This window comes from Gymnogyps californianus, chromosome 5 (genome assembly GCF_018139145.2).
Source record: "Gymnogyps californianus isolate 813 chromosome 5, ASM1813914v2, whole genome shotgun sequence".
NCBI classification, from domain to species: Eukaryota; Metazoa; Chordata; class Aves; order Accipitriformes; family Cathartidae; genus Gymnogyps; species Gymnogyps californianus.
The window spans coordinates 65,422,789-65,450,596 of NC_059475.1; the positions used below are offsets into that span (position 1 = coordinate 65,422,789).

The following is a 27,808-nucleotide window of genomic DNA, read 5'->3' on the forward strand; positions in this document are numbered from 1 at the left end:
GGTGCAAACTGCCACCGTGGTCCCCCTTGGCAGAGACAGGCTCAGGTGGCCTGGCTGGCCTTGCTGCCGACGCACCACGTGCAGTCTGGGTTAGAGGCTGGCTGATGCTCTGCGAATGATCAAGTGAAGCCTGTTCCCCATGCAGTAACTCAAGACAGCTGCTGATGCACCTCATGCTGTCTCCGTCGCTTCTTATTGTGAACACTTTACATGCAATTTTACTTTCTTTGTTATTTCATTACAAAATCCCACATGGTAAAGTGAGGTGCCTCCACAGGGAGGCAGAACAGGTGGGAAGTCTGGTGCTGGGTTGCCTTCTAGTACGGGATGTGGGCTCCTTGCTAATCCTGGGTGACCAGCCAGCCTTTTCAACGGCTCATTTTCACTCTCTGAGTATATCTTCTTCCAGTGTGAGCCAGAAAATTCAGAGAAATTTTTTTGTTTCAAATTTTGGGTGACAAGCTGGTCAGTCATTATTTTGGTTAATGTGGTTCTTAATGACATTAAGAATTACAGTAAAAAACAGAGTTCCATTCTTGGACCCAGCTGAGATAAAAGCAAACAGAGAATTCACCACCCACCCCCCGCAGGGGAAAAAAAAAAAAAAAGAAGTCTGAGAAGAGTTTCTGACCTGGAACTTTCCACATCTGAAAGTTAAAGTTTGACAAAACTTCTAGTAACTACACATGGGTTATTATGATCAGTGGTGTCAGGAACCCACCAGCTCTGTGTGCGTGTTTATCCCCAGAACAGACCTGTATCCATCGGTGACAGTCAGATGCTGTCACGTGTGGCCTGAGCCCACGTTCCTCATGACTGGTGATTTTCCTGGTGAAAACCATATTGCTGAGCTACTGGCCAAGCACTGACCAGCATTACCTTGTGCCTCAGCTTTTTCCTCAGTAAATGATGCTAATGATACTTCTTTTATGACAAGTATGTGCATGGGAAACGCTCTGTAAGGACAAGCTGTTATTAGTGTTAGTCATCCCAGACAGGGAGACTTTCTGCCTGTGTTACCAGCCCTGCTAGAGGGATTCGTGCTGGCCTGAAATCTATTGTGTTTGTTGCCTAAGCAGCCAGAAAATCTCATTCTTAACAATTTTTTTCTTTTTTTTTTTCTCCCTTTTCTTGCCGGGTGGCAGAACCGTCCGGCTCAGAGTCGCAGGGCAAAGGCAGCCTGTCAGAGGATGAACTCATCAGCGCCATCAAGGAAGCAAAAAGCTTTTCCTTTGAGACCTCGGAGGTGCAGCGGTCGCCAGCCCTTTCCACTGAGAAGAGAGACCAGCGGGTCAAACCTGGGCGCCCCGCCGTCTCCTCACCCCTGGATAACGAAGCCAGCAGTGCCGAGTCGGGGGACTCAGAGATTGAGCTGGTCTCGGAGGACCCACTGGCTGCTGAGGAGGTGCTGCACTCCAACTACATGACCTTCAGCCACATTGGAGGGCCCCCTCCATCGCCCGCCTCCCCCTCCATCCAGTACAGCATCCTGCGGGAGGAGCGGGAGGCCGAGCTCGACAGCGAGCTCATCATTGAGTCCTGTGACGCCTCATCGGCCTCTGAAGAGAGCCCAAAGAGGGAGCAGGACTCACCTCTGATGAAGCCCATGGTCATGGACATTATCAAGGAGGAGAATGGCTCACGCACTGACGCCTCAGACTACGAAGCAAGTAAAATGACAGAGAGCAGGATGAACAGGGAAAACCTGGCAGAGTCCGCGTCCTACCTGAAATGCTCCTTTGTTGCACCGAAAGTAGGTGCTGAGCCCCCGACCTCCGCTGTCAGCACCGAGGAGCTGAAGGAAAGAATAATCCTGAAGAAACCCATCGAAGAAACTGTTGTTAACCAAAGTAAAGTGTCTTCCAAGGACTCTGGCAAAAGAAGTCCCTTGGCTTCGCCCCTCCTGCCGTTTTTAAATAAGCAGAAAGGTAAATACAGATGTTTATGTTGGTTTTTGCAGTGCTGCTGAGAAGGGGGAGGAGGGACAAGTGCCTGTTCCTTGCAGGGGAGATTTTAGTAGTGTAGAGCAGAGGAAGCTGCTGGCACTGGATAACCTCAGCTCAAAGCTGGGCACACCTGTGACAATGCACACATCATCTCTGACCTTCCCATGCTCTTCTTTTTCTCCTTTTCCTTCCCCTTTCCCTTAGGGAAAAAAAAAAAAAATACCAGCAACAATAATTTTTAGGCTTAAGCATATAGATACTGGATCAAGCTGGAACCACAGTAACATAAGGCCGATTCGTACATCAGGCATCTGGAGGACAAAGACCAACAAATGATAATTTTTCCTTTGAAATACTACCTACCTTGCCCCAGGGAAGGGGTGCAATCAGGGAGGTGGTCCTGCCCCTCCCAGAAATGTGAGGATAATGTTTTTTGAGGGTACATTTAGGAAAAAAGAAAGATTCAGAGGAGGAGAGGGGTTGGGTTTGGTGGGTGTGGATGTTTCTGAAGCTGGTGCAGCTTAAACGAATCTCTCTCAAGGTGGCTGACACCCTCCATCCTGAATAATGAGGGTTTTGTGTATGCTTCCAGGCTAATGCAGGGAGGCGGATGGCTTGAGGGTGCTCATCCCAGCTCTGCGTGCCTTGGGGGGCGTCCTGTGTGCCCCTCTGAAAGCCCCTTCCTTAATCCAGCTCTGGGAGGGGGAAGGGCTGGACACTTCCCTGGTACTCAGGTGAGCTCAAGGGCACTTGTCTCCCCGTAAGATCCCTTCAAAGCCAGTGTAGAGCCAGCCAGGTCTGGGCTTGCTGTGCCAGGCACTGAGGTCTGACTGGACCCACCAAACCTCTAGAGCCACCACCAGCTTTTGGTCTGACCTAGACCCTGAGGACCAAGGGGGTAGCACACGGTCACTGCGCACTGACACTGCCAGGCGTCCCCGCAGCCTGTAACTGGCTTAGTTCACAAGGCACACAAAAGAAAAAGGCATTTTATTCTTTGCAAGATGCCAGCTCTAAATAGCCAGGACCTTTGTGTGCCTCTGGCTTTGTAGGCTGGCGTGGGAGGCAGGGACATTGGGCCTGCCCCACGCCTGCCCTGCTCCCCCTCTGTCTCCTCTGGCTGGGCTGTGGGCAGTGGCTGTCCACAGCTCTTCTGTCAGATGTTGTTTTGAAATTCAGAGAGCTTCTGCTTCCTTGCAAAACAGCTGGATGGAGATGGAGCGGGGGTGAACCCCACCTGTGCTGCTTAGAGAGCATCTTTTTCCTCCGTCCGCGTTTGTGCAGACGTTTGACCACATGATGGCCTAGAGATGTAGCAGACACGTTAAAGTGGCACACTTTTACAACTGATTTGTCTCGCGCTGTGAACGCAAGCATGCAAGTCTAGTAAGGAAACAGCCCGAACTTGCATGATGTACTAAGGACTGCAAGATCTGCAGTGCAATAAAATATGTTAATACTGATATTCTTAGTGGTAATGAACTAATGACATTAATAGGCTGAATAAGAAACATATGATTATTGCTTGTAAGTATGTTTTTCTGCCAGATTCTCAGAGCTCGCAATGTCAATGCTGTGCATCTCTTAGCTCCCTCATGAGTAGGATGAGCTCCAACCATTTCTTTCGCCCTTCCCAAATTCCCCTTTTGTAGGACTGGCCCAGGCCCTGCCCAAACCCTAGAAGCTGTAGGGCTGACTGAATTTACCTTACACACCCTTCCTGCAGTGCCTAGCATTGGGTCTCTGCAACCATGTTGTGTTCTGTATGTTGTTCTGGGCAGGCGACTAACAATTTGGTCTTGGATTTGGGGAAACTAGTTGGGGAATATCACACGGGCAGCAAGTTGCCTGTCCCTCGATTTTGAGATTTCAGGCCCTATTACAATTTTCAGTCCCCTTCGATCATATTCAGATTTTTTTAGCCTAACTTTTGTGTCTCATTTAATTTCCATCATTACCTAAACTGATGCTAACAGAGGCTTGTTCTCATATGGTGGTCAAAGAAAATCCCTGTGTGTGAGCAGACTTTCTCCCTGTGTTGCAGTGTGTCCGTGTTTCCTATCTGTGCTCCCATAGGACAGTAGTGGCAGGAACTTTTCCTCCAGGACAGACATAAGACAGCTAATTACTATTTGGTGGTGTGTAGAGGACTATTTCAGTATGTGCTTTTCTCCCTCGAGACACTCCGGTGCCTAAGGCAAGGAAAACAAAAACATAAAGCCTCTCAAGAAGATTATTGCTAAGACTTGTGGAACTTTTTAAAGCTGATTTCAAGGTATGGGGAGGTGGGCTCAAGATAAGAAAATATGGATGATAGCGGGGTCCAATTTACGCTACCTTCCAGTCATGGGTATTTGCTGCATGGGTTGCTGTGTCTGGGTGCTAGTTAAATTTTTATGTTGAAGGTAGAGTATGGGGCTCTCCTCCTGACCTGGGAAAGGAGAGTTTGTCCCTCACTTGGAGAATTCACGTGAAACCCTTCAGCGGTTTTTCAGTTATCAGAGGTGAACTGGGGGATGTGTTAACTGGCTTGGTGGAACCAGAGCATCCCCCATGGGTCCTTCCAGGCTCCATCAGCCTGGAGCCACATTGCCTGGCAGGGAAATGATGTGGCAGAGCACATCCAAGGGGTCAGGGACTACCTTCATAGCATCAACTTGTGGTCTTGGCAGAGCTGTACATCACGGCATCATATATGTGTCATACGCCAACTCAGATGCACCTGGCAGGCATTTGGCACAGGCCACACTCAGCCAAAGTGACGAGAATAGAGAGATGTGGCAGTGCTGCACAACGGAAGTGCAGCAGAACGATGTCACCCAAAGCAAGAATAGCGTCATCGTTCATTAATTAAGAGAATTATCTTAATTATAGTTATCTATCATTAAAAGAATACTAACAAGATGTGACTATGTACTTGTTAAAAGATAGACAACAGAAAAACCTTCATTGTTTCCTGTTACCTCCTTGTTACACGTCACCTCGGAAGTATTATGCTACCACCGCACATCCTTATTAAGACAGAATGGTTTTAGTGATGTTCACAGAGTCCAGGTGGGGACTGATCCCCCTATGGCCATGGCAAGTCCCACCTGAGTTGAGGTCAGTGCTAGCCCAGCATTCCTGGAGATTCATAGGAAACTGATGGATCAAATGCAGCTGTTTGACACGCCTGCCTGTGTTTTTGACACCCCCGCTGTAGATCTTTCTGTGGCCCTTGGCCAGCTCATAGCCAGGTATATGTAATTTAAAAATAGTCAACCATCAGTTTCACATGTAAGTGTTAACTATTTCACAGTGTGATACTGTAATTCCACCAAGGAGTTTTTTACTCATATCCATGGCATTAAATATACTTTGCATGGCTCATCAGAAGAGTTTGCCCTGGGCTGGCAAGGTGTCCTGGTTTCGGCTAGGACAGAGTTAATTTTCTTCCTAGTAGCTGGTATAGTGCTGTGTTTTGGATTTAGTAGGAAAATAATGTTGATAACACACTGATGTTTTTAGTTGTTGCTAAGTAGTGTTTATACTAAGTCAAGGATTTTTCAGCTTCTCGTGCCCAGCCAGCAAGAAGGCTGGAGGGGCACAAGAAGCTGGGAGGGGACACAGCCAGGACAGCTGAGCCAAACTGACCAAAGAGCTATTCCATACCATATGACATCATGCCCAGTATATAAACTGGGGGAGCTGGCTGGGAGGGGGGATTGCGGCTCGGGAACTAACTGGGCATCGGTCAACGAGTGGTGAGCAATTGCATTGTGCACCACTTGCTTTGTATAGTTTAATTCTTTTAGTATTGCTATTGTCATATTATTATTATCATTATCATTGTTTTTCATTCCTTTCTGTCCTATTAAACTGTCTTTATCTCAACTCACGAGGTTTTTTTCCTGATTCTCTCCCCCATCCCAGGGGTGGGGGGGCAGTGAGTGAGCGGCTGCGTGGTGCTTAGCTGCCGGCTGGGGTTAAACCACGACACAAGGCAAAAATTGATTTTGAGTGCACACTCCAGGAAATACATGGAGAAGCAGTGCAAAGTGAAAGCCCAGCGTTCAACCTGACCCCAGGAACAGTCTTGCTGATGGTGTTGCTGCCAGCCTGTGGCTTAATCCCTCAGAGACCTTTCTGGTGTGTCTGCTAGGCATGCTGAAATCACGGCCGTTCCCCTAAATAACAAGGTGGAGCACAGCAAGTGCATGTGTGTGTGGTTTGCGCAGTGATAACTCAACGTCTCTGCTTAACGGATGTTGCCATCCAGTGGCAATAACAAAAATGGGCAGTGACTTCCTACCTCCATTTTACTGGAGCTGACTATGGTGTTTTGAAAGAGTGGAGCTATTCCCATGCCGTTAACCGCTAAGCAGCCTCGCTCGCTCTTCCACATGGTCAGAAAGATTGCATTGCTTGCTGCAACACAGGCTTTGTTTTGGCCAGAGTTGTGCAGTTGCTACCTATGTTGGTGTTACCAACTCCTTTGACTCCTGTAGAGCAAAGAGGGGAAGGCAGAGCTGTAGCAAGACATTTGCTGTTTGTCTGTCGCTGCCCCCACATCACTCCTGGCATTTCCTCCCAGCGGTGGACACAGCCCTTACACAACAGGGTTTAGAGCACATCTGGCTGTGCTCCTGTTTCGTGCCACAGACTAATTGATTTTACACAGTTTCTCAAGGAGATGGTTTTCCGGCAGAGATCCGGGAGAGACCTTAAGTTATTGGGAATGCTTTTTGTTCAGCAAAACATTGTCTGCATCACGTTAGCACGTCCCTGCTGTTGGAGGAGTTGCTAGTGAGGCATTTTTCCGTGGGAAGGGGATGTTTGGTAGGGTGATTTAGCAATCTGAGGCTCATTTCTCATCTGCGTGCTTTCACCAGGCTGGCTCTGCAATCAGCAGCAAGCCAGGCCACGGCTTAAGCATACGGTAATGTTAGTTTAATATTTTAGTGCCATCTGCTGTAAGTGCCTCCACACTCCAGCCCATCTGTTTTGTGTGCTTCAATTTGCTTTTTATGGGGCTCCGGTAGCTTTGCATCCTTTGGAAAGTCCCTGCTTCAAAAAGGTGTAGGGGAGAGGGATGTACTGCCTGGGGCTGGAGTGTCTTCACCTTGCGATGCTGTAGGAGGAGTGGGGTAAAACCTGCCCGGAGAAGTAAACATGAATCTAGGCCTGGCCTTGCCATGAAATCTTGGAGTAGATTGGTGCACTTGCCTCCCACATGGAACAATTTAGGTGGGAAGGGACCTGTGGAGGTTTCTGGTGCAACCACTTGCTCAAAGCAGTTCGGTCAGGTTGCTCAGGGCCTTGTCTACCTGTCCATCTTCTCAGCAAAGGCAGAGGTTTGGGGGTAGCTGAGAGTTGGAGCCTGCAAATCTGGGTCAGTCCTGTGATGCCGCCTCAGTGCCATTAGCTGCAGGCACACTGCAGAGCACGGTAAAGGAGAGATACCACTCAGTGTAGCTTCATACAGAGTGGGCTGGCAGGAACTTCACAAGGTCCAGAGAGCCCATCTCCTGGCCCACAGCCAGGATTCCTGGTAGATCACTCTTGACAGATTCTTGTGACTCATTTGGAAAGGCCTCTGTTGGCAGATACCCTACCAGCTCCCAGGCATCTATCGAAAACAGTTGCCATTCTTCCATCCTTCTTTACTTTAGGCTAAGCAATTCTAGCTTCTTCAGTTTTTCCTCTCTGGTCACGTTTTCGAGCTTTCTGAATTGTCTTGTTGTTTCCTTCTTTCTTTTTTACCATTGGTTGAATTCTCCTTGAAGCAAACTGGAGAGGATGCTTGCATGGAGGCTGTCCTCATGTTGATGATGGGTTACTTGCCTGTCCTACAGGCTAGGACGGCTTGTAGAGCCCACTGCAGCAGCACAACATTGAGTTCCATTGCTGCAAGAGGGATGTCTTCCATATTGCTTGGGAATGTCTGTCTATTCAGACTTCTGTAGCAGGCTGTGCTGACCCATCTTTCCCTACTTGGACTCATTTGACTCTGTTAATTTTCTGCATGATAACAGGAATGGAGGAATTTTTGAATGGTTGGGGAAGCCCAGTGGAAAAAAATGAAGTTAACCATGATAATCTTGCCCATTTCTGAGAAACAGAGAACTTGAATGACTTACTGCTGCCAGCTGAAGTGGGCTTGCTCGGTTAATGCAGAGCAGATGAATCTAAGGGGATGGGTGTTTTCTGAGAACCATGAGCAGGCATTGAGTGGAAGAGGTCCTGCAGGCATGACTTACAACTTTTCCACAAGTCTTACGGACTCTTCCCCTGAGCAAAATGGTTTCTTTTTCTCCTGGGCTGTCTGATCCCACAGCCCACTTTGGTTCACAAATCTCCTCTTACTCTGCTGTATGCACAGCCCTTCCCCAGTCTGCCCTCTTTAGGAACTGATAATGTGCACTCTCAGTTGCAAACCAGTGAAATAGCTTAAGTATAGAGGGTCTTAGAGGAAGAAATGACACCTGCATTGCTGAAGCCCATGCTAGGGACACACCTGGAGCACTGGCCATCACTCTGTTGTCCCGGCGAGGCTTCTCCTTCCATACCTCTACTTGACTGCCCTGATGTAAGGTCAGGGATGAATTTAAGACTAAGGTGGTGGGCAGGAGAAAATGCAGCTAAGGCATGCTTCAGCCTGCTCTTGTCTCTCTGCTCTGATGCATGTTCTTCCTTGGCTTTGTGGCCTAGCAACCCAAAGTTATGGCAAAAATGGCCAATTAGCTATTTATTGGCTAAATTGATCAAAAATGGTCAATAAAGAGTAAGAAAACAGTTTTAAATGAAAGTGTCTGAGGCATGCAGAGCTGCAGCAAGGAGTGAGAATAGTTTCAGACCAGGGATTCACCTTTCCATGGTACATTCTTGGTATTTTGGCAGGTTTAGCAGTAGATTGGTAGACCAAGAGGTCTTGACTTCCAGCTGCTTTGCAATTCTGCTTTTGCTCCATTCAAGGAATCTAAAAAATGACTCTGAACACATGATAGGACATAAACAGCGAACTGTGATGACATGGACTCTGCAGACACATTCACATGGCTTCATTTCATGGAGTCTCACTCCAGAGACTTTTGAACAACTGAGGCAGTGGGGGCCCAGACACGATCTCCAGCCACTGTGACTGGAGGATTTTCCCCATCCCAGATGAGCTGCCCCAGCAGAGACTCATGGGCATGTTCTTCTGCGCATGGAGGAGGAGAGGGAACTTCACAGCTACCCTTTTTCACTGTGGGCCAAACAGTTGGAAATGTTTCTGCCTTTGCAGCAGGCTATGGCCCGCCTCCCCATTTCTGGCCAGTTAATGCAATTCAGCTGCCACCTGACAGCTTGTTATAACTGTCAAGCTGTGATAACTCAACCGGAGCTGACCTGGAGAAACCTGGAGACGTGCAGGTCATGGTGGTGGAAATAAGCAGTGTGCACACTGGCAGGTTTGTGCTCTACATGATTCTCTTCCACTCCTCTCAGACTCTTCCTTTTCAGGGAGGGAGGAGTGAGTTTGGCACTTTCTGGCTTCAGGAGTGGTTGCAGGGTCACCTGTCCTCTCTGCAGAGGGGACAAGGAGAGCTGATAGATAGTCAGATGCTGGTGCTGGGGTTCTCCCTGGAGTCCTGGTCTGGTGGGAACATAGCAGGGTCTCCTAAGTGTGAGGAGCAGTCACTTAGAGGAGATGCCTGAGCCCTGGAAAGGATCAGAGCAAGGCAAAGAACAAGGGATTTCCTCTCCTCTCCCCAAATGATGGTTTGCTTGGGCAGTGGCTGGGATCAGTAACCACCAAGTGCAATGATGCCCTCTCATGATTAGCACCATTCACATACAGCAGAGCATGACCTTGATATGACCTTCAGAAATGTCTCAATAAATCTCATGCCCTTCAGATCACAACCTGTGCTGTCCATAGCCTGAGCATTTGGCCCATTTCACCTCTGGCATCTGTTTCCTCCCCTGATTTTTGGCTGTACTCGTGAAAATTACTCCCCATGTGTTGGGTAAGGTCAAACTTTTAACGCGTGTCAAAGCATCTTAAACACAGTGGCTGGATGCTCAGAGGCACGTTTAAAATTGGGCATAGCTTAATGTAGGAGGATCATATGTCTTCTCTTGGGACTGCTATCCACTCCACTGCCTGTGTGTGAGTTAAATACGGAGCTATAAAAATTTATAGGCCTTAGCCTTCCATTTTCATATATCTTCCCTTTAAGAGCAAAGGACTGTCTCTGAAGAGCCGTCATAAGTCATGGCACTCAAACAGAAGTATACAGACCTTTCTTATAGATATGACACAAGATGGTGTTTATAAATTGTTTCTGCCAGGTTAAGATTATATCATGACCAGTAAAAAAAAAAAAAAAGACGCTACTTGTTTGACTGTATACAGGTGCCTGATGGTTACGTCAAATGTTTCAATATCAAAGCCATGAATGGCAAAGTCTAAGCCAAGCACAGTGAGTTGGTGTGTATCTGTATACAAACAGGAACCTGCTGAGAAGAGGTCCGAAGAAGAAAGATGTGTAATGTGTGAAGACCTATCTCTGCAAGCTGGGCTGCACAAGCCCACTGCTTGCTCTGCCCCTGTCCATGTCCTTGTCCATGTGCATGCCCTGCCAAGCTGAGCACCCAAGGTCGGCTCAGTCCTGCTCCTGGGGAAGGCTGCAAGGAGCCAACGGCTCTGTTCACGAGTGATTTTTCTGTTCGTGCGGACAAAAGTCAGTTGCAGAATCACTCACAGCTGAAGCACGTTTTAGAAGCCAAAATCTTGACACGGTGTCCCTTTTGGTGTCTCTTGGCATTAGCGATCAATGACTCAGCTTTCAGGGAAGGCTGTGACACTGACAATCTGATGACAGCCAGTTTTTCCCAGATGCCTAGATATAGCGATGCTTTGCCGGGATACTCCCAGCAGATCTCAGAGATTTGTTATTGACAGAGAAATCTAAAACCTATTGATAGGTTTTCTGTGGCTGACAGAATATACAGGAAGGAGAGATGTTTATTCTGGGTGTACAGAAACAAGTAAAAAATGCAGTATATAATGAAGGGGAAAAGTTATACCACCTGCAAGGCTTTTCTGTAAATGATGTTAAAGAGCTTTTTCCATACCAATTCATGTTTTTAGCTCAGAAGGTGCTTAGGGAAGTTTATATACTATAAAACAAATTAGGCGAAGGAAAAATAAAAATAAAACAATTTGGTTTTATTAACAAAATATTTTGCCCATTAATGCAATTTTCTCATAAATGTAGTATTTTGCAGGGAACTTCTGGAATATTTTGTTTTCTGATCTACTAGAAGTGCTGCTTCTGAACCTCTGCAATGCTCTGTGAGCTGGGAATCATGGGTTTTCACCAGTTTTATTGGTTAATTCAAATGAAGAGTTTGGACTCATTTCAGGTCAGATTTAAATTTATGATTAAGGTCTGGTGATACAAAATATATCTCTAGTTCTCAAGGAGAGGTGAAATACAAACTTTTGAGCATCTCTGTTTCAGGGTGGCTTAACACTCTAATTCTTCAGAAGTTAAGCAGAATAAGGACTTCCCTGACTACTGCTATTCGTGTCTGGTAGATAGCATGAGGTTAAAATTAATGTATTTGACTGTAGTGAAGGAGGGGCGTGTGACAGGAGGTCTCCACTGGGAATAAAACCTGGAGGTGGATATTGATTTTAATGGTGTTTTTCCTTAGCTTTTGAGAGTGCACTGCTGATTGGGACATAATAGCAATATTGACTGAAAAGGGGATTTATTTTTTTTCTTTTCCTTGGGAGGCTGCTGTGTTCATGTCAGTTCAGAACAATATAGACAATAAGGGACATGCAATGATCCAACAATTCAAAGGGCTTTTGTTTCCCCCCCTGAAGAAAGAATGTCTGGTGTTTTTGTCATTTTGACTCTTAATCTTACCTTGATTGATTACCACTTTCTTTTGTTTTAGTCCTCTGCAGTATTTTTTTTTTTCTAACTCTCTTGACCTTTACCCAACTTGGGCAATTTTGCCCACTGTTTTTTCCAGAGAGGTATCACAGATATCCTCTCTTCCCTCTCTGGCTCTGACAGCAGCTTGGTGGTTACATGGGAACTGTAGCAGTGAGAGGTCATTCTGGTGTTTTGCTTTCACAGCATTTCATTTGTGTGTGAGGAATACAAACAAGTACGGAAAAAATTAATGCTGCAAGAGGAGAGGTCGGTTTGGATGGCAATAACTTTTTACATCCACCACAGGTCTGCCAAACGCTAGCCTGCCTGTGGTGGGGACATTTGGTGATGTCAAGGTTGCTTAAATCAGCTCTAGCAATGAAACTGAAAGTTTGTCATTTTGGTAGCAATGATAGATTTCACAAGTGCTCTGAGTCTGGGCTGTTCCATCGTTTATGAAAATTGGGCATACAAAGATCCCCGTGCTTCTGAAATAGGCGTTTCTTCCTTCAAAAGGACTGAGGGTTTGTTTCCAGTGTATTCAGGGCTCAGAAGACACAAAGCATGAGTGATTTGAAAGCCACATTATGAGGCAGTGAATATTTTGTGGGGAAAAACCCTGCCAGTTGGGTTGCTTTTAGGTGAAAGGTTCTTTGCTTTCCCAGAAGCCTCATTTTAGGGTTTATCTTCCTTGCAGCTTCAGCTTGACTCACAGGTCTATGCACTGAAAGACCTTTGGTACCACTTGCTTAGAGAAACCCTTTCTCAACTGGTGCCACGTGATTTTATGTGGAATTGGTGATCTCTTCCAAAGGTTCCAGCTGGTGTTGGAGTTTGCTTCACATTGCAGTTCCCTGTAGGAGTCTTCTGTAACATGGGCACTGGTTAGGTCCACCTGGGCGTTACCAGTCATCCAGTACTTTCCTGCAATTCTTTAACATCACTGGAAAAGATGTACAAGCTTTCTCACAGTTCATATGGAAATAATCCACAACTTAGTTCATTAGAGTGCAAACTACTGAGAGGTGACCTCAGGAGTCCTCTAGAGCTGTGGTAACTTGAGAGGCACAAAAAGGACACAGATAATCAGTATTACCGTTGCAAAAAGCCATGCCTTAGAGAGAGAGAAGGCTTCCAAGGCAGCAAATTTAGCTTACATTAAGGATTTGGCATTAGACTATTCAGATTGCGAGGTAAAGTAGGAATCTCAGTAAAGACTGTCCCCTTTCAAACTGGATCCTAAAGAATAATTTGCCAGGGAAACAGCTCTTGGTGTTGCTACATCATCTGGCTAGATGTAAACACTCTTGGAGCAGCACAGTTCATACAAATGAGCAAAATGTAAATTTTTTTAATTGCTTCTTAGCTTTTGAATGGAAGGTGTAATGAGATTGCAAAATTTAAGGGAAAAAACAAATGCAGATTTCCAAGGTCTGATACCACCCACGGCCTGGCTGGTATAAACCCTCTGCCTTGCTTGATGTTACTTGGGATCCACAGTGGTGTAAGATCAAAATCCAGCCTCTGACAATCCCGGAGACACTGTTTTCACAGCGACTCATTTAAAAGCAGCCTAGGATCTATGCTCACTCAGCGAGTGCTTTTAGCAGAGGCAGGCATTGTACAGACAGGTTTTTCTGCTCTCTTTTAGAAATAGAGACAGTTCCTTACAGAGGCAGGGAGGAGTTACTGCATACATCCTAATGAAATGCTGATAACATCCACAAAACAAGGTCTGTATCTGGGCAACGAGCAAGGAGCAGGGTAGGAGAGCTTACAGAAAAGCCAGTGAAGATTAATAGTCGGGATTTCTGAAGGTTACTTTGTCGGCTAATGTACCATTTAAACACGAGCAGCTATGCTTACTTGCTTAGGTTAAGTGCAAGAGCTTTTCCAAAGAATGGAAGTTACTTCCCAAAGCAAGAAAATGAGCTGCCTTCGCTGTTCATCTCAGACGCCTGCACTGGAGCTGCTGGAGCTTTGCTGCTGCTGAAACAGCAGGCCCATACATACCCTTAGCTGAAAGTGAAAGGTTTATTGCTCCAACCAGGGAGTCATAAAATGAGTGGGATTTAATAAAAGCCATAGTAGCAATTGTGCCTTCTGAAATGAGCACTCACCTATACACTTTATTTGCACAGACAGTTATTGCAGCTGGATATTATGTGCTGACTCTGCTGCCTGGTGCTCTCAGACATGGTAATTGCACATGCAAACTGGGTCAGAAATTGCATGTGCAGTTATGTCTGGTGTTCCAGAGAAACAGCCCTTGGTCCTTGCAGGGAAAGGGTCTGAGTAGTGCCATTTTGGGGGACTGAAGTAAAGATGGTTCAATCACAGTGACAGGACAACTAGAAGCAGTGAACCTACAGGTTTTGTCCATGCTGAGAGCCCCAGTTTTCTCAGCACTGCAGGCTGGCAGCGAGGGACAGTGAAACAGTCCAAATCTCCAGGCAAAGCGAGAAAGGAGGTGATATTGTCGTCTTATAGATGGGATGCTGAAACACGTGCACACCCGTCTTAAAGCCCCTTTGTCTAGAAAAGCTGGTGAAAAAGGGACTTAGATTGACTAATTTATCATATGATTAATTGATTTGTTGTGCATGATGAATTGATTTTACTGCAATAACACCAGGAATACACAACAGAACTAGGACATGACCTCAGGTTTTTCTGAATCCTGGTTTGTGAGATCATCCTTATTGCCTCGTTATTGACCCTTACATCCAATAGATGTCTGTAAAAAAATAGTGGGTTTCTCCATCACTCAAAGTGGCAGTGAGCAGGAGCGGCAAAGCACCATGCATCGAGCACAATGGTTAGCAGCACACCATTTCTATCAAAGGGGTGATTTCCATATATATAGCTATATTTCCATATAGCTATGGCAATGTACTTTCTACTTGTAGATCTTGCTCTTCCAGCAGCAATGAAGGGGAGATTATGTTGGAATGAAGTTTAAATGGATAAAAGGGCCAAAGAACTGATCCTACTAAGTGCCGAAGCGGCTTTGGCACGTGCTTAATGGTGCTGAATTATTCATTGAGCTGGCTGGGCAAACTGACATTGCAAAGGGAAATAAATGAGGGTGCCGGAGAGAAAATGCCAAACCATGTGTTAGCCAAATGCCTCAGTGTCACAGATTTCACAGAGGATCTGGCCTGCGATCCCACGCCTTAAGTGCCAGTTGCTGCTGGGTGCAAGCCTTTTGTAAAGGAGAGAGTGAATGTTTTGACCGTGCACCCAGGTGTGACTTTGGTGATGCCCGTGGGCCCAGATTAGCTCAGTTTGTGATGGGAGACCTTCCCTTTGAGGGGAGGTATTGCAAAGAGCAGGGAATGGCCAGCAGGCAGCTGTCTAGGGCCAGAGGCGTTGGTGGGGCAACTGTGACATAGCAGGTAGAGCCATGAAGTCTGAAAGATTAACCCTTGTCAGCTGCATCTGTCTGGAGAACATGCTGTCTCCTCTTATCCCTTTTAAAGGTGTCTTGCTTTCTTCTGTTCCTGCACCCCTGGTTAAAACTCAGTCACAAGTTTTGCAGTGTCTTCCCCCAGTGCTCCTTCTCCAGGTGAGCGCCCCTTTTCCTGACCAATCTGAGCAGCTGTCTGCAGGTATCCCCCCATCTTCCCTTCACTTCAAATTCCATAGAAACAGGGGAACAGTGTCTCATCTAACTGTTCTGCATTACACCACTGTGTTTTGAGGGAAGGGAGGGAACTGAAGCCTCATCTTTAGCACGGTTAGGATCTGACCCTCTTCTCAGGGACAGTCTGAGCAGAGGTATTGCCTTTGCAATATTCACTGCACTACAACCCACAGCAGTAGCTAAGAGGAGTATCTGGGATGAGCAGTAGCCATCTAACACATGCTTGATGCTACATAGGAGGGGGCTGAAAAGATCAATGTGATAATCATGGACTCACAGGCCTGGCTATGCTGTGGTTTGAGTCCTGCCTGGGGATCAAAATCATTTCCTGGCACCTCTCTGTCTGCTAAGACTAGAAATGTTGCCTCAAACACCATGTAAATGGCTCTGCTACATATAGCCGAGCTCTCCCGGGTATTCTGGAAGAAAATATTCAGAGCACTTGGCTTCAGCTCCTGTTGTTGTTGCTCTGATTTGGAGATGCTGGCAGCTGAGATTTTCAGGATTTATTCAGATGCAAGCTTTGCTTTTGCCCTGTGGGCAAGGGTGGAGTTCAGGTCTGCAGTTTCTATTCATGGGTTTGAGTCAGGCATAGATATGTATCATACCTACATGTATAATTCTATACCTAAGCCTTCCCATCTCCTCCTGCCTGCTCTCTGCTTGCTCAGTAGAGAGAGTTCCCAATGCTGCTAAATGGAGGTTTTGCAGAGAAAGCAAGGGGACAATCATGCAGCAGAAACATATACAGCAGGAACTGTCTGGGCCTTTGCGAAGCCAACATCAGCATGTCCGGCTGTGCTCAGCTGCATCCAAATACCACGTCCTTGGTTTCTTTGGGCTCCTGCAGAATCCAATGCTCCTTCTTGTTTCCAGAGCCGAAAGCAAAGCAAGCCCCTATGCCATGCCCACCAGAGCTGAGCCCCACTCACACCTGAGGGTAAGACCATCCCATCCACTTCCAGCAAATGCCACAAAACAATTGTGACAGTTGGGGTTTGTAGCTGACCCGTCTCTAAAGATGTCCCTTCTGGGGCATGCTGTGGTGAGCCCTGACGTCCTGGTCCCCATCACTCAGGACAGGGACTCATCAGAAAGACCTACAGCCCCCACCCAGCCTGTGCTTGGGTTTCCTCGGGATCTCACATCCAGGTCAAGGCAGGTGTGACCAGGCACGTGGGCCAAGTTATCATTTCATCCCTATCAGCACTGGCTCGGGAAAACAAGGTACAAACAAGGAAGCGTGCACAAAACATGTGCATCCTAAGCCACCAAGGTTTGTGTTTTCCCAGGATCAGTTCTCCTTTCCTCAGCGACAGACCCTAAGAAATGGGGAGAGTCCATCTCTGTTAGTTTATCTTGGGTAATCCCCACCGAAGAGAAAAGAGATTTGAAAAATCAAATCACTGAAGAAGGTTCTGCCATACACTTTGGTTTTGTGCAGTTTTTTAAAACAAGATTTAACTGTAGGGGTTTGACTATTTCCAGAAAGGTGAGAATGCAACACGCTTTTGGCTGTCACTCCTGCAGGATTTCGCTTTTGCTGACCGAAGTGAAGAGTCTGTAAAATGCTGAGGCACCCGGTGTGCATCCTTTTAGCATATTTCAAACCAAAATAGGAAGAGAGGGGATGTAAATATTTACTGGAATTGTGTATCGGAGAGCACCCAGGGATCCACATTTGGATAATCTGCATTGCAAGAGAAGTCAGGGGAATAGCAGATGACTTTGAAAGGCTGTAGTGCTAGACGTGTTTCTTAACATGCACAAATTGCTCCCTGATTTCATAAGGAAAAAACAAGCTCTGCGCTGATTATTGGTTTTAGATCTTATTTTAGTTGTAGTGCCTGGAGACCCAGTCAAGATCAGGATCTTTTGTCAGCTGAGATAAGAGCATGCAGTAAGGTCCTCTCCTTGGAGAGTTTGCAGGATGAATTTCAGTCTAAGGAGGATTGTTTAATGCATGAAACCAGGAAATTCCACCATTTTGTGTTGGCTTAGGGTCAGCCCTGCTTTGCCTGGTGCCCACTCCTTTTTTCAGTCCCCCAATCCCCTCACCGTGGTGTTATCCTTCAGGTAGAGGGGTGGGTGGAAAGGCAGGGGAGAGGGGAGACAAGCGAGGGGGCTGGGGTCTGGTCTGCTTTGTTCCCAAACCTTTTCCCTAATTGGGTCCATTTGAGAAGTGAGAATTGGTAAACTCTTGTGCCAGTGGGTCACTACATGCCCGGCAATGTCAGTCAGTCCCACGTACCTTGACTACACCTGTCCCATCATGAAGAGGAAAGATGAGGAAATGCGTCTAATATTTGCTTTATAAAACAGACATACAGAAGTCTGCCCGCCTCCGTTGAAAGATGAGATGAGTCTCTCTTCTTCAGGAACTGTTTTGGCCCATTACTTGTAGGTAACATGAACAGGGGATGTTATCTCCAATCCCTACCCTTGCACATGTTTGCTGCATGGTAAGATGGGGCTGCCTTTACACCCCAGGTCTCTCATCAGTCTGATTCAAAGCTGCTCCCATTCCTGTTATATTTGAACTCAGTTTTAAATACAGCTCATGGAGGAGGATGCAGTGGGTTTGGTAGGAGATGAAGCACAGCCAGTCCGTGCAAGTGCCTGATTCCTCCTGCCACGTACTATAAATGATGCTTCTGCTGTACATTAGAGGAACGGAACTACGTAAGGGCTGGAGGACCAAATGGTCTGCTTTAATTATTCATTATTAGCAGTAGCCATTATTATTTAAGAGCTGCCCTTCTTAGCCTGAAATATTAACTGCTAGCCTGTTTCTTTCCTTGATTGCTACCATCCAATGCCCTGCTGTATTTGCTCTTGAAGTGGGCCACAGCAAAGGTCTTCTCCATCAAGCCAGCTCCAACCCATTGCCGTCCCCCAGTAACCCAGGCCTCCTGGACCTCCTCTCAGGGCTTTTGCTTGCAGTAATTCATACCAAGCCAGCCAGTGCTTTGCTCCTCGTGTTGGTCCCAAATGTGTGCTGGGTTTCCCTTACTGTGCTCCATTGATATCCCCCTGAGCCTGACTCAGATGCTGTGTACGATACGTTCAAGGGAAGAGTTCCCACCAGCGGTGCCAGCATGCCTTACTATTATCTCCACTTCTCCCTGAGAGGCACAGGCCTTGTTTACTCTTCTTTTAATAACACAGATGGTTTTAATAGTTCTCTGCCTTCGCCCCCAGTTCTTTCTCCTTGTCTGTAGTCTGTTTAATGCTTCCTTCTAAGTGATGGCTTTGTCACTTAATCTCATTAAAACTTCTCTTCATTGAACTCCGTGAGCTGCTTATCAGACCGTAGGCCTAATCTCCCATTTGTAATTAATTTGTTCTATGCCTCCTACAATTTGGCATCATTAGATAATGGCATCACTCTCAAGGTCACTGATACACAGCACGAGGTAAACACCCATGGCTCCAGTGCTAGCTGCCCTGCTAGCCTCCTCCTTCCTCCTCTCGTTGCCACACAGCTTGATTTTATTGACAGCTTTCTCCCTTTCCCTCAGCCAATTTCTGATGCATTTTGGATGCTTCCTGTCCAGCGTGTGCTGCGATGTGACTCTGCAGATCGATATCCCGCACTGTCTAGAGGCAAATGCTTTTCTGATATCCTCCAGACTCATCTGCGCTAGTTTTCTGCTTGCCTTCCAGTTCATTCCTACTTGGTCCAAGAATTTAGGTGCACTGTTCTTCCTTTGCTGAGTTACAGGTTTGTAAAACTTGCAGAGCCTTGTCCATGTGGGCTCAGGGTTGGGAATAGGGCACAGGAGCCTTTCACGTTCAGGCCATTGGGCCCAGTGGACACTCAATGGCTCGCTCATCAATGGCATAGATAGAAACAAGCCACAAATCACTATTATGATTTGATGTCCGTATTTTTAAAAAAGGAAGAAATCCTGGATTATCACAGTTTATGGTACCAACCAGTACCACCAGGCAATTCCCATTAGTGGGATGAAGAAAGAAATCAAGCACTAACCAGAGAGAAAAACCAAACCAGTGCTTCCCTACGCCCTGCAGGTCCTGCCGGGATGCTGGTACTCAGCAGCACCGCAGAATTTGCCTCCAGCCTGTGCATAAAGGTGTTTGCAGGGCCCTGCCCTGTCTGGGTCTGCTGGCTTGAACCCCCCTTTTAGCAATGAATTTCACAGGCTAGAAAAGGCAAAATGATACCTTTGGTGATACTGCCATTTGCTCATTGGGATTTGCTGGTATAGAGTTGTCCGGGACCTTTGCAGGCTCTGGAAACAGGGTCAGTCCTGGTCCAAGCTAAATCTCTTCATTTTCCCCAATAGATTTATTTTCATCTCACGTATTTCCCTGTTCAGATATAGTATCTAACAAACTCAAGTTAACTTGAACCATTCTTTCAATTTTTGCGGTTGTCCCCCTGAAAGCTATCTACTGAACTTAAGTGATAGATGCACACAGAGCTGTCATTAGATCATAGGTATTGGTATTCAATACAGTATTGATCACAGTATTCAGAAATTCAGCATTCAGGCAGCTACAGAGAACAGCTCCAAATCCATTACACAGAGCTGTGGGGAGGAAATCTCACAAGCACTAAAAACTCCGGATTTTTAACTCACTAGAGTCTGCAACTATATTTTCTAATTGGCAGTTTTTGTAAGTGTGCCTAATTTTTCTTGCCCAGTAGTCAAGAAAGACAAAAAAAAATCTACTGGTGAGAAATTCTGCTGCCTTTTGGGAGAAGGCAGGCTGCTGTAAAACAGATATATATTTTTCTGAGGAGGGTAAATGCAGGAAGAACATTTTGCATTTGCTCATGTAATGGCTGCACATATATCAGCCCTGCTGCCTTGCTGGGAGCTGGTGTGAGGCGACCGGGTAGATCCAGCTCAGTTGGTTGAGAGCAGCTGTGTGGAGCGGCTGTGTTCAAGTCTCTGAGTGCAACATTTTGGGTAAGAGGCAGCTCTTACCTGAGGATATATGGTAATTACTCCCAGTGAAACGTCCCTGGCTCAGCAGCAAGATGTATTTGCAACACGCTTGCAAGCTGTTAGGAACTGCATGTTTTGTTTGAATGCGGTGATGCCTCAAGATGCTAGTTTAAGGCCAGGAAAACTTTGTGGCCAAAGCAGTCAAAAATAAGTTTCTGCTCAAAGGACATGTTGATAAGAGCAACTGACTGACAGACAGACTGAATTCAGGAGACTCACTCCTGAGATCAGATCCGAGTTTGGATCAACAGATAAACCTTCCATTTTCCTAAACAATGTGTATTTCCTAAACCATCCTTGTTTTGGTCTCTCTCTGCAATACACTCCTCCAAACCATGCTGAAAACATCTTTTTAATCCGTTTATATAACTCCTTTTGTGTGCTGTGCTGCCATTCTCTGTGCTCACACAATCACTACACCAATGTGATCAACGAAAGAACAAAAATCATTTTATTCAGTGCATACTCCATTTCCTCTGAGAATGAGCCCAAGTTCGGTTTCATTCAACTGTGATGCACTTGGACCCCGGTCCCTAAAAACAACATTGCAGCACTAAATATCAGCTGTCTACTATCAAAAGGGATTTTTTAATTTCAGTTTTGTTTTATTTTTAATGATCCATTTGTCTCTTCAGACTTGGGAGCAGGCAGTGAGATAGCTGTGATTTGCAGCCACAGGCTGCCCACTCCCTCCTCTGCTTCCATGGAAACATGTGTTGGATGAGGCAAAACCAGGCATAGACTTAAAGTACATGATTTCCCAAATATTTGCTTTTCCTTGCAAGAAGTCCTTTACCTCTTGTTTGTACAAAACTCTGGGTGAGGAGGAAATCCCTTTAGGGAGAGGCAGCTTTTTGAGGTGCCTGACTGGTGTTGCTGCGGGGGTTGAAAGCATCCTCTCTGAGCATGTGAACGTGCCCCTTTGCTGCTCAGAGGTGAAATGCATGAGGCAGGGCAGGGACGGGGTTTTGGAGCTGGTGTCGTTATGGCTGTGGCATTTGGGGTCAGGTGAGTTCAGCTTTAATGTAATCCCTTTGATTTACCTTCATCTCCTCCCTGGAGAGGGGAAGATCATACCCTCCTCTGCACTTCGAGACCCCAAAGACACCCAATTTGCTCATGTAATAGCTCCATGTGTCTGCTGGGCAGCCTCTCTCCTCCCTGGGTCATGGTAAAAAACAGATCATTTGCAGTTTGAGGGCAAAATGAGGGAGGGCTGGAGAAAGGGCGGTGGCTCACGCAGACCTGCATGGCATAGGCAGGGCTCAGTGCAGCTTTTTGGGTGGCTGGCGTGTTTTGTATGGGGAATTGATTCAGAAAGAAAGAACTTGTAGGAGAAAATGGACCTTAAGTGACAGCCACCAGCTCTTCCTGCATCTCTCATGCAGCAGCCTCTCTCTAGAAGGGCTCTCACCCCGCAGGAACACCAGCTCGCTCTGCCGCCGGAGGCCAAGCTGGAAACCCACTGCAGCAGGCATGACTCCATGGGGCCTGATCCTGCTGCGGGAGCCAGGTCCTGCTGTGGTGGTCTGGTTTGCAGGATCTGAGCCTCACCCGTGGCAGCTGCACACCCAGCATCTTCTACTTGACCCTTGTTGGTGAGAGGGAAAAACGCCTCTTAGATGTGGTGCCTCTAATGAGGCACTGAAGTGAATGAGTTGCTGGGTGCTACTTATGTGAGATGTCTTTCCTGCATGGAAAAGAAGTGTATTTTATCCTCCATCACTTGCAAAGCATTCAAATTTTGAAGGCTGCTTCTGTCTGTGGCAGCCTAAGCACAAAGCAGGGCAGAAACCTTCTTTTCTGAAATAAACCCCAAGCCAAGCCCTTTCGGCTGCAGGACAGCCTCCCATTTTGGCAGCTGGGAAGCCCATCCATCCTTGGCCTCTTAACAAAGCCCCATCTCAGGCATCAAGAGGTAAAAATAAATGTCACTGCATGCTGTCTGATGATTCCACAAGATTCATGCTAATCAGAGCCCTTCATTAATTATTTAGCTTCAGGAAAATGTGCCAAAGGGTTCTGACACTTCAGACGTGCAAAGTAATTGCCACGTTTACTTCCAGCTAATGGGGAGGCCAAAATAAATTGTACTGGGCTGAGTGGGTATGCATGGGTGGGCAAGGGAGGGGGGGCTACGACCTTCCTGCCCTTGCATATGGTTTCATCCATACCCCGGAGCCCACAGAGCTTCACCGTGTCTTGAAGGTCTCAGGGCTGTCCTCTGGTGTGTCAGCGTGGGCTGGGCATGTCACAACGCTCAGCCACGGCCGCCTCCATCATCCCCTCTGTGCATCCCTGTAAGCATTCTGTCTCCGTGCATCACGCCTCCTTTTGCTTTCTGCCCACTCCAGGGTTGCTCTGGCTCCTCGAGCCAGCACGGGGGCTGCTGGTTAGTTTGCTCCAAATTGCCAGAGCAGGATTGGACCCCGTGTTGCGAGCGGTGCGGAGCTGCACCCTGCGTGCAGGGCTGTGCTCCTCCCTGGTTGCTGAAGCACGTGGTGACAAGCAGCAGCTCTCCCTGCTCCAAAATAAGTAGGTCTCAACTGCAGGTTTGCAACCTGAGGAAAACAAACAAATGCAGAGCAGCGTGGCTATATTTATCTGAAACTTAGAAGCTATGGTTCACAGGAAACTTTGATCACTTGAAATGTCAGAGGACCTGGGAAAAAAAAGGAGAAAAAAAAGCACAGTTAAAAAGCAAGTGTTTTGGAAAAGGTAAGAGCTGCTGTTTCCAAAATGAAGTACAATCCCTTCTCTTCTGGTCCCTAGTACTAGACATCCTAATCCAGAGAGGGCTGATGTCTCTCGGCTTCAAGCTGGGGGTACTCAGAGGCAGAGGTTTCCAAAGCCCAGACCCGCAAGTGCTGAGGACCAGCAGGACTCAGACCTGCCTGGCATTCAGCAACGGCTGATCACATCCACCATACCTGTGAAAGATGAGGTTCATCCAAAACAAAACATGGCATTTGGTTTGGGGTTTGGGTTTGTTTTATTTGTGTATACAAAGATTATAGTTTTCTTGAATTTATCATAATTGAAAATTAATGTCATGCTGTTATGTTTTATCTCTGATTCATTTGCAAGAAATTAATTTTAAGTATCTGGCATATGAAATGCAAGAGCCTTAGATGGGACACAGGGATATCGTGCTTTTGGTCCCTGGATGTTTTTATTTAGAATGAGGTATCTGATACAGTACAAAGGGGTATTTGGTGGTACCTGTCTCAGTCAGGGAGTTTCAGGAAAGCCCCATGTACTAAAATGTTTGCAAGGTGTGAAACACGTGGGGAAAGCAGTTCAGAAATCCCAGCAGACCTTTTGCAGCGCTCACCCAGACCTATTTTACTGTTCTTTTTGGAATTCCCCACTTTCTGCAAAAGTCAAACCTGTTGCAAGGGAATCCACTATTCATGCAGAAAACGTAGTATGCTATCCTTCCACCTCGCATTGTTCATGTGCAGTGCTCTGGGATGACAGCTATTCCTGTATCCCTGCAAATCTGCATTGTTACTCTGAAATTACTGCTACTTCTACCATATCCATGTACTATTCATTATTGAAGCAGAGTGGTTAAATGTACTGTGAAATAAGGAAAACATTTTTTTCCCTTGTTCAGCTTTGTCCAGTGAACTTTCATGCTGCTTGTTAATTGATAAAGGCGGCAAAATAATTCCATTTTACAGAAATACATTCAAATTCACTCTATACCTCCTGTTATATATTCACACTCATCCCAGAGTAAAGGGCTATTATTCCTTTGCAGAAGCAATCAGGAAAATGTGGCTTATGGTGTTTAATGGTATCATCAGGGAAATCTGAATTCCTTAGGCCTTTTAGTTTGGTTTTCTAAATGTGAAACAGTTTTGCTGATCTATCTTTAATCCTTTGGCCTTAAGAATGGGAAATTAAATTGTCTTTTCTCAGATACTCGACGTCAGCATCCAAATCAGGACTTTTTCATTGTGTGCAGAGAGGGGGAGCGAGGGTACATGTTATTCAAGTACTCTTAGATGGAATCTGTTTTTCAGAGAGAAACCCATTTCCACAAATTCAGTGGGTTTATCTGGGTTCTGCATTTTTTTCTTCTCTTTTTCCTCATTTTACATCTATATGCATAAGGTATCTAGTTTTAGGGATGACTGATGTTAAGTTCCTAATGAGCTGGCTCCAGGGTGTGGATTTTCATTGCATATTTTGCTGATTTGACGCTGGAAGCTTGCTTGACCTTGTTTATGGTATCTTCCATAAGATATATACATATGATCCATCCTTTACTCTTCCCTCTGCCCCATGTGAGGGGATGTGCCGGGGCAGGGCCAGCTCCGCCAATACTCAAACCTTCACTGCTTTTCTGTGTAGCTCTTCTTCCAGCCGATGTCCTAAAATGCCCCACAAAACCATTTTCCCTGCTCATTTCCCCAGCAAACACAACTCTCGCCACTTTCCAGGCAACACTTCTGGCACATCATTTCCTGATCTAATTCTTCTAATTACCCTAGAGGCCCATAATAACATTTAAAAATCAGAGTGCTCCTTCACTGTCCGAAGCGTTTCTCTAGCCGGTGCTCATATTGGCTCTCACCAGTGCCCTGCTCATATTCTCTCTTTGCTTTCCTCCTCCCACAGCCTTGCACTGATATTCCTGTCTTACACACCAGTATTTTATGTCCTTCATTTCTCCTTTTGTTGGTTTTTTTTTTTCCCTTGGACAGTACTAACGCACTCCTCATTCATCAGCCCTTCGTGCCACGCAGCACTGTTAGCACTGCTGCAATAAGCAGCCTCACTCTCTGCCTCCTCCATCGCCTTTGCAAGCACTGTAGGGTTGTATTTGCTCAGGACAGGAGGGGCTGCTTTCTAACCTGCCCCTGCCCAACCTGTCCCCCCTTCCTCTGCAACCTCAGCCAAGATTTTTCCATATTAGCAGCTGACTTCCCAGCCCGAGTATGATCTAGAGCTGTGGCTCGGTGAGAGCCATCCCTCCCTTTGCAGAGAGCATTTTGGTACCCAGGTGTCTCGCATCCGTGGAGCAGGCGGTTGTGGCTATTGCGTCCAGCGGTGTATTAGTGATCTGTTGCTGTTTTCAAGGGAAAGCTGGGGTTGCCATGACAATTGTGTGGCGGTTGAGCCTGTGTGTGCATGGCCACAGCATCTGCACACCTCCGCCACTAATGCATTTATTCCCCCCAGCCTCCCGTGCAGTGGGGTGAGGGCACTGGTGGGGGATGCAAAGATGTCCATGCTGAGATGCTCAAAGCAGCTCTCCAGCACGGTGCAGAGGGGTGAGCAGCTCAGGGCCTGCTGGGTGATTCCCTTCCCCAAAGAAAATTACATTTTTGGGGAACAGGGGCTGGGGAAAGGGGCCTGGTCTGCGGTAGGTCTTTCTGCACCTTCTGGTTTGGGCTGGCAGGAGGAGCGCTGGCTACAGCAGCAGAGGAGCCAGCAGAAATGCTGCAAACCACAGCTCATTTGCAAGCACCCCTGGCTGCTTATGAGAATCCCAGCCTGAATTAAGGGCTTGTGGCACTGCTGCAAATGAAACCTCCATCTCCTGAGCCTCTGCCTGCAGGCTGTTTAATTTGCAGTCACATTTGCACAATTTGTAGTTGCATTTTGCACTTGGACAGAGCATCCCAGCCCCTGAATTGGCACCTGGAGCTTCAAAACTTGGGCCTGATCCCAGCAGGGCAGGAGCAAGGAGCGGCCCCTGTAAGCTGGAAGCAAGGCTTGGGGCATTTCTGTGGGCACATCTTTCCTCAGGGCTGCACCAGAGCTGCCTCAGCCTAGGACCTGGATGTATGGAGGAGCAAAGGGCAGGACTTGACCGGGCAGGACCTGTCTAGTGCTGCTGTGCGGCAGAGCAGCGTTGGTGTGGCAGTTTGCCTGGGCTCGCAGCAGGGCTGCCTCCCTGGGGCATGGCTTTCTGTGCACCACCACGCCGTGTGCCTGCATGCTTCTACTGGCATGGTCCTTGCTCACACTCTTATTTCTGCCTCTTATTGCCTCCCCCTCCCAGCAAAGCAGCTCGGAGGAGCTGTGCCTGCCCTGCAGGGTGCCAGCAGTGCAGGGGGAGAGCCAGTGATACGAGCTGCTCTGCGGCTACCTCCTCTGCTTGCAGCACAGGACCTTGCCCAGGCAGGGACAGGGTCCCTGGTGGCTCGTGGCACGCCCATGTGGCAAAGTCCAAGCCTTGTTTCCCCAGCTCAGGCACTGGCCGCCAGACCTTGCTTCGAGAATTTGCTAAAAGTGTGTCGTCTTCATCTCTTCTGGGCATGCTTGGCCAAAGAGGAGGCTCCTCTGTCCCCCAGCATCCTTGCACAGCACCAGGCAGGATTTCACCATTTCCAAGAGCAATGCAATCCCAATTCATCTTTACGATCTTGCTTCATCTCCACTGGTCCAAGAAGGACAGCCAGTAACACGAGCCTGCAAGTTGTATTGCAAAAATGAGTGAGGCTCCTTTGCTAGAGCAGCGGATCTTGTGCTGGGTGCTGCAGAAATAAAGCTTAAAAAGCAGAAGATGCCCCAAATTTAAATAGACCAAGCAGACCCAGAGACCTAAGAGAGATGATTCCCAAGGTCACGTAGAAGCCTGTGGCAGATGCGAGGACTGAACATAGATCTCCTGAGGCCCAGCCACGCTGTGGTCTCAGGACTGTCTTCTCTTTTGTCTTCCAGTCCATAAGGAAGATCAGTTAATGAAATGGAATTAATAATGCCAGCTGCAGCACCAGCAATGCTACAAGACAGAAAAATTTAGCAGCACAGGCTTAAAAGCAGCAGGCTTGAAAATGAGGGTAGGCTGCAAGCGCCATAAGGGCCTGCTATAATGGGGGAATGTAGTAGGTCAGCCAGAGTTTTAGGGTCTCATCAGCTTTACTGGTCAAATCTTAAAGGAGGAATGAAGATGTACCCACTACCTCCCCCAGAGGAGAGAAACACACGATTTTAAGGTTCCCAGCAATTGAAAAAAGTAGTCCCACTGGAAAGAATCAAAACACTTTTCTAGGTCAATGGCACGAATAGAGCCTTCATTTCTATGATCCTCATGGTTCAAAAATAACATTAAAGAACCAAGAGAAATTATCCACTGCTGAAGAGCCAGGAGTAAATCAAAACTGATTCTTATGTGTTAGAGGTGCTGTGCCTGCAGTAGTCAGTGAACTCAAATGGCACTGCAGAAGTGCCAGCCATCTCTGGGGTGGCCGGTGAAGAGGATCTGTGCGAGGCTGGCTGAGGGACTGCACATCAGCAGTTCAAAAACCAAAATGGAAAATTGTTTCTTAACAATAGCGCCAAATCTAAGGACTTACCCCCAAA

General features: G+C 46.9%; 1 protein-coding gene across 1 annotated transcript in view; it reads left to right on the forward strand.

The window, feature by feature from the left end:
* The window catches only part of RTN1 (reticulon 1), a 122,228-nt gene that overhangs the window by 72,420 nt on the left and 22,000 nt on the right, over positions 1-27,808 (forward strand). The window contains exon 3 of the mRNA XM_050897223.1: positions 1,146-1,928. Coding sequence (XP_050753180.1) covers positions 1,146-1,928 — 783 coding nt within the window. The remainder of the gene's footprint in view (positions 1-1,145; positions 1,929-27,808) is intronic.